Source organism: Etheostoma cragini, chromosome 10 (genome assembly GCF_013103735.1).
Source record: "Etheostoma cragini isolate CJK2018 chromosome 10, CSU_Ecrag_1.0, whole genome shotgun sequence".
NCBI classification, from domain to species: domain Eukaryota; kingdom Metazoa; phylum Chordata; class Actinopteri; order Perciformes; family Percidae; genus Etheostoma; species Etheostoma cragini.
In genome coordinates this window covers 19,594,486-19,607,048 of record NC_048416.1, presented here as the reverse complement: position 1 = coordinate 19,607,048, position 12,563 = coordinate 19,594,486, and the positions used below count along the sequence as shown (strand labels likewise).

General features: G+C 40.1%; 1 protein-coding gene across 4 annotated transcripts; it reads left to right on the top strand.

The window, feature by feature from the left end:
- Window positions 1–521: 521 nt before the first annotated feature.
- On the top strand, window positions 522–12,105 carry cstf2 (cleavage stimulation factor, 3' pre-RNA, subunit 2). 4 transcript variants are annotated; one of them, XM_034883123.1, is made up of 15 exons: window positions 522–695; window positions 953–1,031; window positions 1,225–1,394; window positions 1,494–1,630; window positions 3,408–3,527; window positions 3,705–3,827; window positions 4,127–4,244; window positions 5,189–5,248; window positions 7,701–7,715; window positions 8,170–8,269; window positions 9,524–9,723; window positions 10,147–10,271; window positions 10,527–10,610; window positions 11,563–11,716; window positions 11,813–12,105. In XM_034883123.1, the coding sequence occupies exons 1-14, from the start codon at window positions 599–601 to the stop codon at window positions 11,686–11,688; spliced, it is 1,554 nt and encodes a 517-aa protein (XP_034739014.1). In that variant the 5' UTR covers window positions 522–598; the 3' UTR covers window positions 11,689–11,716; window positions 11,813–12,105. The 4 variants fall into 4 exon arrangements, with proteins under 4 accessions (XP_034739014.1, XP_034739013.1, XP_034739015.1 ...); XM_034883122.1 differs by having other exon boundaries at window positions 11,563–11,723; XM_034883124.1 differs by lacking the exon at window positions 7,701–7,715 and having other exon boundaries at window positions 11,563–11,723.
- Window positions 12,106–12,563: the final 458 nt, after the last annotated feature.

Sequence of the window (12,563 nt, the reverse complement as noted above, 5' to 3'; positions counted from 1 at the left end):
GTCATTTTCCCCATTCAATTGCTCCATTGACGTTTCAGTCAAATGCTGAAGAGTGTAAGGCCTGGAACCAATAACCTTATCATACATTTTTTCAATATATATTTTGGTGCACACCAAAGATAACAAATATATATCAACCGCTGTTCACGGAGGCGGTAAATATTTCCATGGTAACAACGAGCTTCACCAATCAGAGACCAGAGATTGTGGCTACTGTTCTGTTAATACATTCACGTGTGTAGCTAATACGTATCCATGACATCGCGAATAAAACATGTTTTTATTCAAAAAAGTTTGATTTCATTCGGGCATGTTGCTTCTATGGGGCACAACTCATCGTTTAACAATCTCGTAGCTCGTGACAAGTCAGCCTTGGATGCTTAGGACATTAAGGCTAATAATCAAAATCATTAGGCAAAATATGAGCTCTATTTGAATGTGGACTTTTATTTTTATGGCAACTGCCATGTTGTACTTGGGTGTTTCGTATAGTATGAATATAAAAATATAATATAATATATACTATACAGTCTGGTATTTCACCCACAAATGGTCATCAATCTAATTTCCTGGTGTTACATTAATTTGTGTCCCCAAAATGGCGAACGTAGCTGCTGCTGCTGCTGCCGCCGCTGCCGCTGCTATAGCCGCAAATAGAGACCCCGCCGTTGATCGTTCTTTACGATCGGTGTTTGGTAAGATTGTTGCTGTTACTTGCTGAGTTACTAGCAGTTTTATCCGTTAAGTAGCTAATACATGATAAGTCGACCAATTGTTAATGAGTGAAAGCTTGCTAACGTAGGGAACGTTAGCCGGCTAATGTTGTTAGCTCGGCAACGAGGTAACAAACGCAACGTTAGCTACCTCAAGAACAAGTAAACAAACCTTTACATGGGTACATTTCTTGGTATTGCTTTTCATTAACGTTTCCCATATCTCATATTTTATTTAGTGGGAAACATTCCGTATGAAGCCACAGAGGAACAACTGAAAGACATCTTTTCTGAAGTGGGACTTGTTGTCAGCTTTAGGTGAGTGAAAGAAGGTGCCATGCAATTCTGCAAGTTTTGTTTGCCATCATCATGTGCTCCAAACACTAGCTACAGTGTCAGTGTTTTGCTAATTACTGTATGAACAAATAAACAATTCAAGCTATAATTGATTGTTATCATCTCTAACCATGTGGACAATCAGACATGATGGTATGTGTCTTCTTGCTCTCAGGTTGGTGTATGACAGGGAGACAGGAAAGCCAAAGGGATATGGCTTCTGTGAATATCAAGACCAGGAGACGGCCCTTAGTGCCATGCGGAACCTGAACGGGAGAGAGTTCAGTGGTCGGGCTCTCCGTGTTGACAACGCAGCCAGTGAGAAAAACAAGGAAGAGCTCAAAAGTAAGTGCTTAGTTCCTTTTTGCATTAGTTCAAACTAAGGTGTTGAATTGGATTTGTTTGTGCAAAGCTACAATTCTCTGCTATTTCCGGCTTGCACAGGTTTGGGAACAGGAGCCCCCATTATTGAGTCTCCTTATGGAGATACCATCCAACCACAGGAAGCCCCAGAGTCCATTAGCAGAGCTGTGGCCAGTCTGCCACCTGAGCAGATGTTTGAATTAATGAAACAAATGAAGGTAGGCTGGTTTTACTGCCTCTGTTAATCAGTTTTCTTGTGCAGGTGTAAATGACCTATCATTTCGTTTTAATATAGTTGTTTAAAATTGATTAATTTATCATGAACACCAGAACCATCCTGAGGGCTGCTACGCCTCATCAGTACCAGCAGAACACCGGCTTCCTCTCATTGTTTACACAAGACTAATAACCAACTGATTGGTCAATCTCCTAGTCAACAATCAATATCCCTGGTCCTTATAAGCAAAATGAACTGTCATGCTTGTGTGTTATTATGGCAATCCAATCCCATTCTACTAAATGGCAAAAGAGGCTGTAAAGGACTCACTGAATAGTGGATTCTGTTTTTTTGATATTGTAAATAATTGTCATTTTAGTTGTTGACCTTTGAATCCTATGAAGTCAGAAAGGGCAGTGACATGGTTTGCTAAAACTTGAATAAAGTTGACTTAAATCTTTGTTTTACATCAATTTTTTTTATTGGTTATGAGGCTTTTGTAAGCCAGCAGTTCTGGTCATTTTCACCAAAGAATTCACAGATGTTAGTGGTTGGTTGATACTTTGATACTTTTCTAAAACGATTTATGTTGTCAATTATGAAAGCTCGTATTTGACAACTTCTAGGCAAACCGTGTGTGTGTGTGTGTGTGTGTGTGTGTGTGTGTGTGTGTGTGTCTCAATCTGAAAGATTTTCTTCTTTTTCAAATAATCCTAGTTTCTCTGAACAAGAAAATGTGTGGTACATTCATATTTGTAGATAATGAGTGACTTTGAGGGGCTAATAAATGTAAGTATTACAACAGTTTTTGGCTGGGCACAGAAAAGGTTAATGGGCCGTGAAGACTTCTCCAGTATTATAAGTTGATCTCTGGGACTGGTGCATCAATGAGATTTATGTATTCTGGTCAATTTATACTTGTATCTTTGTATGCTCTGATGTTTGAATAACACTACAGTCTTCCAAAAATAGAGCAGAAGACAACACGTTTTCTTTCACATATTGCTGCAGTTAACCACTTTGAAGCTAGCTGGCTACTTCTAGAATAAAAGTAGGACTTTCTTGTAGGTTTAAAGCAAAATGGGATTGTACTGATTGTTGCAGAGGTTTTTAAATATTACAAACTAACAAAGTGAAATTAAAGCAACAAAAATAAATCTGAAGATGAATATATAATAATTGTAAGTATTGTAGTTTCCCCCAAAATTCCTCTTTTTAAACTGTAGGTTTAATGCGGCTTACTTCTTTTAGTCCTCTAAAAAGATGGTGACAAAATGTTTCTGTCAACTTGAATCACCTTCAAGATGACAGCTGTATGCACATGCTCATCCTCCCCTTTCGTTAACAGAGGTTTTGCTGTAAGCTCTTCCAGGGAACGCTCATTTTTGCACATCTGGCAGTCTGGTTCGTTAGGCTCAAAGAAACACCACACTGCAGATATGTTTCCTCCAACTGGAAAAGTGTTTTGTTGCATCAAAGCTTGTCAGTAGGACAGCTCCATACACTGATCAGAGTCGGATCGTTCCGGCTCCAATCCTAATCCCACAGATTTTGTTGCACGTCCTTGTTTGTGCTGATGCAGACACTTTGGTTGCTTATGGGTATGTCTAACCTGTCAGCAAGTAAAGTAAGTTTTTTTTTTTTTTTTTTTGTAAATAGGAAGTATTTTTATTTAATAATTTAAATGGCAAAGGGTCCAAAGTTTAGTTTTTTTTTTTTCACAATGTATAATATCATTTCAAGATTCCGTTTTGTGAAAATGTGATTTCTCTCTCCAGCTGTGTGTGCAGAACAGTCCCCAGGAGGCGAGGAACATGCTGCTGCAGAATCCTCAGCTGGCCTATGCTCTGTTGCAGGCGCAAGTGGTCATGCGGATTGTTGACCCTGAGATAGCCTTGGTGAGAGGAGATCCGCTTGAGAACAAAGAGATGAGGAGTCAGATCTTGCATGATCTTCTGTGTGTTGGAAGCGAAGTTCATCTGACTGTGACCTTGTCCTTGAAAGCTAGTTTACACCTTTTTGAACCAGTAGGTACAGATTTTTGAGAAATGCTCTTCCATATACTCCAAATCCAGAAAATGCTCCACCGTCAAACACCAGTCCAACCTCTGATTCCCAGCGGGCAGGCCGGAGGCGCACCGCCACTCAACCCCCCTCCAGCTCCACCCAGCGCACCAGTGTCTCAGCCACAGCCTGTGGTAAGTACAACTGTCTTTCACTCTTTAAAGTAATAGTCACGTCACACTTGTGTTCTACAAAATAGTTCCGCACTCTACCTTAAAATAGGATGTGATGTTGCGGCTCTGATGATGGAAAGAAAGAAATAAATGTGGATGAGAACAGTGCTTGCGAGCTGTTTGTAATCTGGTAGTCTGATGATTTACTAATTATCTCAATTAAACAAAGTTGATCAAAGGTGGCGATCTCAATGAGTCTCAGGTATGGTTCTCAAGATTAAGGTTGAGGTTAAATTACACACATTTTGTCATATGCTCAGCCTGGAATGCATGTCAACGGAGCCCCTCAAATGATGCAGCCCCCCAACATGGGTGTTGTCCCTGGACCAATGCCTGTACCAGGACCAGGACAAGGACCAGCACCAGTTGGACCTCCAGGTAATCATCATCAAACTGCATGAAAACTTGCATCGCCAACGGATATGGGTGGGGTAGCATCATCTTTGTGTTTCTTAAATAGATTACTAAGGCCATTGGTGAGTCATGTGTGAGGGTTTCCTTACACCTGTTCCTTATGCAGAATGAGCCTACTGATAAGATGCGCCAAGTCTTAAAGGATTATAAGTTATGTTTGGAAAATAGTTTAAAAGTTTTTTTTTTTCATGATAATAGAAAAGCAAAACAGTGTATGCACTTAGAACTGATTTTAAGGCCTTTTCAAAAAGTAGTTAAACATTCAATAATCCATTTCAAATTAAGAATATTTATATTTTAAGTATGATTATACTCTATATAGTTATGAATAATCAGGTGCCAAACTCCAGCTACCAAATGTTTTCGTCTTTAGTAATAAACCAACTATGAACGTAACAAGTTGTTCAAAAGACAGGGTCAGTCTTTTTTGCTTTGGTTTTTCCAATGAACCACCACACAGTGTAGTGTTTTATTTAAGCAGATCACCAAAATACAGTAGGTGTGACCAAACCAAGCCGTAGGTTTAAGTTATTCTCCAGTTCAGTTATTTTAGCAGTAACGTGTAAAAGTGCACCAATTTTGACCACAACCGTACCTGCAGTACCCGGTTAGCATCACCTTTTATTGCACATGCCATGGCTCACTGGGATCACTAGGTGTCACCAGAGTCTTGTAACTAGTCAAGGTGCTTTATGAGAATATTATCAGCTTGACTCTGGAAAATTTCTTTATTCTTCCTAAATGTTTGGTATTCATATTCTTAGTGTTTAGCGTGAGCCTTCATGCAACATATTTACAAATGTGTGTGTGTGTGTGTTTGTTAAACATGCTTCAAAATGCTCTTCAAGTGCTGCTTTGCTCTCTTGAGTCTTGTGTCTCCTGTTCTTTTCACTTTAATGCTGGCTCAGGAAACCTTCAGCATTCTCCCACAGGATCGTCTGGGCAAGCTGCTATCGAGCGGTCGCAAGGTATCACAGTGCTCCCTCAGTTCTCCTGTCAGGTCATAGGACTGTTATGGAGAGGCCAAATGTGTCCAAATACATCACACTTCTGGGGTTTAGTGTTAGTACTCTACAGTTTGTTAGACTGCATGTCCATCGTGATCAAATATGAACCTTTTTTTATCTAGCCTTTAGAGTAGGCGTTAAGCCTGTTTGTGTAAAGATAATGATGTCTGAGCGTAAAGCAGAGAATGTGCCATGTCATGAGGGTAGGAGGGTGGTGGTGCCAGTGGATGTGAACTGGTTTGCCAGGAGCAAAACATTTTCAGGATGCAAATGCTTTTGGGTGATTACAATGTCAGTTTTGAAGCCGAGCCATATTTTTTATTTTACATTTTTAAACGGAAGAGTATTGTAGGTAGTTTTTTTTAATTCCCACGACCCTTTTAGTTTGATGTAAAGTTATAATCTCAGTAGAAAAGTCCTCAGAACGCAACTTAAATGACGTTGACAAAGCTGTGTGTCTGTAGCAGAACAGTCACACGATACATCAAAGATAGATACAGTAGATAGATATAGATAATCAAACTCTTAAACTGCAAGTTAAATGTAAGTATGTAACTGTAAAATGTTTTTGTGTAGAATAACCGTAGTAAAACTCACTGGTAAAACTATCTGAACAGAAGTCATGTTGAATATACTGTACATAAGCTAAACAAATACCAAAAACTAAACTGAAAAGGGAAATAGCAAAACGTAGCACAAAATATTAAAATGCAAATTATATGAACACAGTCCTGACTTTTCAGTCTCTTATGAAGATTATGTTGAAATAGGGCACTCTAAACTAAGTATTGAGAGAGGGACTACACGTAGAATGATGCATCCATCCTGGTCCTGCAGTGAAAAGGAACCGTCATCTTTGAGTGTTCGAAGCGTTTGAATTGTAGGCACCAACAAACATTTTCCATGTTTCAGATGAATGGTGGTTTGGATGGTCTCATGTCTGACATTAAACAGAAAAGAGATGGCATTAAAACCTCCCTGTCTCTGTAACATGACTTCGACTCTGGGGGTTACTTACACAGTCTGCTATTTTTACTCTGGGAAAGTTTGGGAGAGGCGATGTCATTGATCCAGACTGATGGATGTGAACCACAGGAGATCTCCTGTGGTTCAGAATAAGATATAACGCAGAGGCTCAGGCCACCTGTTGCAGATATTGGGATGGATAAACATTTTTGCCCGGTGGAAAAAACTAATTCTCATTTTCTGTGTTTACGTGCTATTGCAGACTTGGTGCTGTTGCCATGGCGTGGTAATTCAGGCCATTCATCCACAGGGTTAACACTTCTCCTCCATTAAAAATTTTTTTTTTTAACTAAAGAAGTCTGAACTCGGCCCTTTAATAAACTATTAAAATTAGACGTACAACGCCAAATTCTTAAAATCAAATTATTAGCATTCACACACTCTGTTCCGACCTGGGATGTTTCTTATTTCAATCAGATTGGAATTGGAAAGAGTTTTTTTTTTGTAAACAACCGCACAGTTGGTAAAGACAATAATTAATGGCTGTATTGCAAGGTTAAAGATGAAAAAAATGACTTGACATATTATGAGAGGTCTGTTGTTATATCTTTGCCATGTCAATTTTAATGGCAGTTATTAGTTGTGACATTTGTGGTTCTCGCTAATGGAAATAAAGAGCTACTTTCCTTCTGTTTACTCCATAATGATATGCTATTGCTGAGTGTGCTTTCAAGCAGCATGGTATTTCATGGTGCATGGTAAGAAGTTTCCTCTCACGTTTTGCTCTTGTTAGTGTTTGTCGGCACCAGTCGTAAAAAAATCTGTCCAATTTCTTGCCAATTATCCATCCTACAGTTTCACTGTCAACAGAAGTTCACCTGTCCTTTACCCCATCAATTTTGTCTTTTCTTTTCTAAACCATCCCTGGGATCTCCTCCCAGTCAGCGGTATAACAGAATGCAGTGAATGCAAACGAATCCATATTAATGTGAGGTACAATGCACCGTGCCCTTTACCTTGAATCTGTTTAGTCTCAAATCAACCAAACCAACAGTTATTCTCTTTCAATTAATATTTGCCAGCCTGAATGATCAAAGATGTTAAACAAGCCAATTTTGAACACCATGCACATTTTGACAAAACCACATTAGAGAGTCCCCTTCATTTAACTGGGATGTTGGGCAAGGCAATCTATGTTATTTAGATTATTTCATAGCTCACCTTTAAAGGAGATTAGAAAGAAGTGGTCCAGTCACTGTTAGGTATATGTACAGATCTACACCTGCCTTACTTAACATATTATGGCCTTTGTTTACTCTGTAGACATTCATGCTGATGGACATGCTTTAGCGTAGCTGAACACTGATCAAGTACTGATCTGAACTGATTGTACTTGATCTTCTCTCTGCATGCTTCCTGTCATGATGATCTGGCCAAAAAACACCAGAATTACAAGACACAAGTAGGAAAATATTCTCAAGTCAGGTTGTTTGTGTGTGTGTGTGGGGGGGGGGGGGAGGAGCGGTTTTAATGCATTTACAGGCAGGTTTTCATGTGTTTTGAACCTAAGATGTCCTTCTTAATGTCGATGGGATTGCTTTCCTGCGTTTTTGTGTTGCTGTTCACTCTCCTTATATCTCCCTGTCTGTTGCGACAACTTGCTTTGGCAGTTTGATGTGGTCACCGTGTCCTGTGTTGTTAGTTTATAAATCCCAAAACTGCTCTTGCTTGTTTCCTGATATATCTAACCTGAGCGAAAACTCCACGTTTATTGTCGGGGGTTTCCCTAACCTGTAATTTCTGCCTTTTCTTAATGGATTAGTCATGAAACATTTCCTGCTCAGTGTATAGCAAAAACAACTTGTATGGGTATAGTGTTTCACTAGGTGGTTGAATGTATAATTTTCTCCACTCAGGACCTGGCGGTATCCCCCCCAGAGGTCTGCTGGGAGATGGTCCGAATGACCCCCGGGGAGGAACTCTGCTGAATGTCACCGGAGAGGTCATAGACCCCAAGTAAGATGTCCACCCACATAACGTTACTGAAATATTATAAGTAGTTTTTTGTGGATTTCATAGTTGTCAATTCAAGCCATTAAACCTATAATTCTTACATTATCGTGGTAGTTACAGTGTGGTTCAAGACTACAGATCTTTGGAGGCAGCGATCACTCGTCGAGCAGCTACTTTTGTGAGAAATACAAGAGTTTCGATAGAGAAGTCCATTAATAACGACTCCAACTGCAATCACGTTTTATGCGACACTCAGTCACTCAGTGCAAGTAGTTTCCCCACACAACCGTCGGGCACAGTAAAGTTGGTTACCATGGCGAGATGTTTGAGCTGTGCAGTCCGTCGCTTACAACTCTTTATCTTACGGCTCACTGTGGCTGCTTCTCCTTGTTCCATCAATCCCTTGCAGGAAATGAACACATGATCAACTAAAAGAAAATCCAAAGAATGTTTGGTTTCGTAAATGCATTTTTGAGGATCGAATGACAAATGCATAGTTTCCTGTTAACTAAGTAAAGTTCATTTGGTAACCTCAAAAAAAACTGCGTGCTGTACAGTGCTATAACATTTCTTAAGGTGAAGCAGCAGGAATTGCTCCATTTGCTTTAGCAGTGACATAATATAGCTGTGATACAGTAGCCTGGAAATCCAGATCCAAATCCAAAAGGTTCTTGCATTGTGTAATGCAAGTTGGCGATCTCAAGGGGTAGCAGAAAAGCGTGCATATGAAAATCTCACTGCACGCAATTGGATAACACTACGACCAATCACAACGACACACAGGGAGAGCCCCATAGGCTAGCTACCAGCAGAGCTAACTGTTGTTTTTAAACTGACAAATTAAAATGTCATCTGTTTAGCTTGCCTCTGGCTCACCTGTTTCAGATACACCGATGTGATTGGTGCAGATCAGATCCAAGGGTATAGTTAATGAGCAGCATATATCGATGCCAGAGTAACTCGCTGAGCAAATTCAAATTGTACTCTCCCGAGAACTCTGGATTTCCAGGGTAGTGATACGGCATTAGGAGTGAAAAAGGCTCCTATTTGTGAGTCAAAGAGATTTTTTTGGAATTGCGTACTCCACCACTGACATTGAAAACAGAGAGGTAATTACTGAATGTCAATACTTGAAATGGTTGTGGCTTGTTATAATTTTATTTTTTTTGTTGCCAAAATATGTGTAATTATGAGCTTGCCAGTTTAAATTTTTTAATATCATTTTTTTGCTCTTATTTTGTGCCTGTCTGTATTTAGCCGGGGTTACATGGGAGCTCCACCGCCCCACCAAGCCCCACCTGTACACATGGCCCAGATGGCAAGTGGACCCCCTCCGGATATGAGAGGCCCTCCAATGGACATGAGAGGCCCACCCATGGTTGAACCACGAAACATGATGGGTGACCCCAGAGGGCCCCAGATGATGGAGCCACGCGGACCCCCGATGGAAACCAGAGGTAGCTCGTCTGATGATGCTTCATAGTTTAAGAACTTATAATGGTTAAAAAGAATTGTTGATTGGGTTCATGTAGTAGACATTTTTGTTGATCTCAGTTTCAGTCACAGCTGGTAGACGAACCAAAAGGCACTAAAACCAAACAAGTCTGTTGTCCTTACAAGAGGTTTTTACATAACAACCTAGTAAGAACTTTAAGGAAGTTCTTACTTCCGTGTTTACACTTGTTATTCCTTATATATAATATTGCCTTTATTTATTTTTTAGGTCAGCCATGTCACAATGTTTCAAGGACATTTCTCTCAGCTACAAACCTTTAGCTACCTTTTTACAGTTGAGGGTTTAAATGTTAGTTTCATGTAATGATTAATTTCTTTCCCTTCTAGAGTGATTTTCAAACAATTTTTTTCGGTTCTTAATGCAGGTCGGGACCCGAGGGCGATGGATGCTCGCGGTCCTGTGACGGCTCAGAGGGTTCCCATGGCAGCGGGAATGCAAGGCCCCATTCCTCATGGCATGGCTCCAAATGCTCCTCCACCTGCAAGACCGGTAACAGCTGCGTCTAATGCCTTTGTCTACTTCAGCTGTTTGCTTATGATTTTTCTTTATTAAACTGGCTACACTGCACACAAAACCGTTAAAAAAAAAAAAAATGAATTTCATCAATTATAAGACTATAAATAGCAATTAGATAAATATTCACTTAACGTTACATAAAAAAAAAAATTAAGTCACATGAACATATTGACATTGCTATAGATGGTCATTACGCCACCCCCGATAAATGATATGTTTGTCCTGCAGGGTCCTGGTATCTCTGGCGGTCCTCCATCAGGAGGAGGCTTCAGTCCGGGGCAGAGCCAGGTCTCTACACAGGACCAGGAGAAGGTAGGTGTCTGGGATCTATCATCCCTGTATTATGACAAACTGGACCAGGAGTCACTTTAAACGGCCTTCATAATAATATCTACATATTTTGTGACAACAGCCAGAGACAAGATGTACGCTTAACACAAATAAAACAGGCTTTGGTCAATAAGCAGCTGTTCTCTGGGTTAGACTCAGAAGTCTCGCATTGCCAGACCTTTCTTCACAGAGATGCGGATGAGGGTCTCATCACACATTATTGTGGGATGGGGGGGGGGGGGGGGAAAGGGGTGGTTTATTGACATTTCTTTAAACCTATAACAATAGTTTTGGGTGGTGCTAAGCGGCGAACAGAGCTATGGTGCCGCTGCAAAGTAGACTTGGGAAGGATCTTGTTTTGGTGGAACATGTGTAGGTTCAAAAGTTTTTTTCTTGCAACAGAAAACTCAGATTGGACAGGTAGTCTAGCTAGCAGTCTGGATTTACCCTGCAGAGATCTGAGGAGCAGTTAACCATAGTCCTAAGAAATCGGCCGGATTTAAAATGACAACACAAAGAAAGCGTAAGGTAATGGACATCCAGCCGAAAAGAGGGACATCTGGCGGAATTTCTGGCGCAACGGGAGCAATCCCGGAGGTGGAACGTCCGGGATATAGACTAGACACAGAGCAGCTCTGTCCAGCGGCTTGACGAATTGCCCCTGAGCAAAAGGCTTATCCTTTTTTGCGTTGTCATTCAGTGGTCACAAGTCATTCTATATCACCTTTTGTTTGACTCCAACAATAGCTGGTGATGTTTCAACACAAAGGATTTATTATAAAGAATTCAGATTTTCCTGTTACCAAAGAATTACAGAAAGAATACTTGAGACACCCAACAAGTACTTATCGTCGTGTTTTGTTTATTTTGAGGGCAGATAAGCCCAGTTTACCTCCTGTGCGTTTGACTCTCGTTTGATTTTGTCCGTCTCTAGGCTGCTCTGATTATGCAGGTCCTGCAGCTGACCCCAGAACAGATCGCCATGTTGCCCCCGGAGCAGCGGCAGAGCATTCTCATCCTCAAAGAGCAGATACAGAAGACTGCAGGAGGGGAGCGTTGATGGTATGACTGAGAAAGACTTCAAAGAGGTTTCAGGTAGACCAAGATGATGTTTTCTTAATTTCCAAGAGATTCACTGGTGTTGAAGCATTTTTTTTTTTTTACATGCATCATTTTAATTTCAGGGCTCACAAACTGGTCCACCCCACAGACCCTGTTAGCTTGACCTTGAACAGGTCTGAGGACATCTCATTTTAGTTTGGAATATTCAATAGTGTTTTCTTTTTTTAAATCACATTTTCTGTTTGAAAGAGTCAGGTGGTTGCTTGTGAGTCATTTGAGTGGATGATAGCCAATAACGGAACTAAATTGTCATGAGGTTTCATCTTTTTCCTCCAAAGCCGACTGTTTTAGTGTTATCGGCTCTGGACACTGTTTGTCTGGATATCGTTTTGTCAATAAAACAAATGAAAAGATATTGTTATAATCATTTATTCAAAATGAGTTTAGAGTTGTATACAAGAGACATGATGGGGGGGAAAAAAACAAATAGTGCAAATAGTGTAATTAAAATGGTTTCTGTGACTAAGTCCTTCCATGTTGTTGGAGGATGATTAACCACAGGCTACGTGACAGGAAGTCTTCCTTCTGGTTAACTTGTGTTATCACTCTGACAAGGAAATGCCAGGCTGTTTATAATAAACCATTGTCTGTTTCCAAGGAACCTGTTCCCTTAACCAGTAAAACTTAAGAAAAGTGACCCAAGCTCAAGAACATGAGCTACAGTATTTACAGTGCATTTGATCGTAGGCTAATTCTCTCTCTCTATTAATAAAAATATTAAAGATGAAAAAAATGTAAGGCTTAAACAATTGATCCACAGAAAATTAATCAACATTTTCATCAAAAATACAAAAATCAGAATACATAAACTTG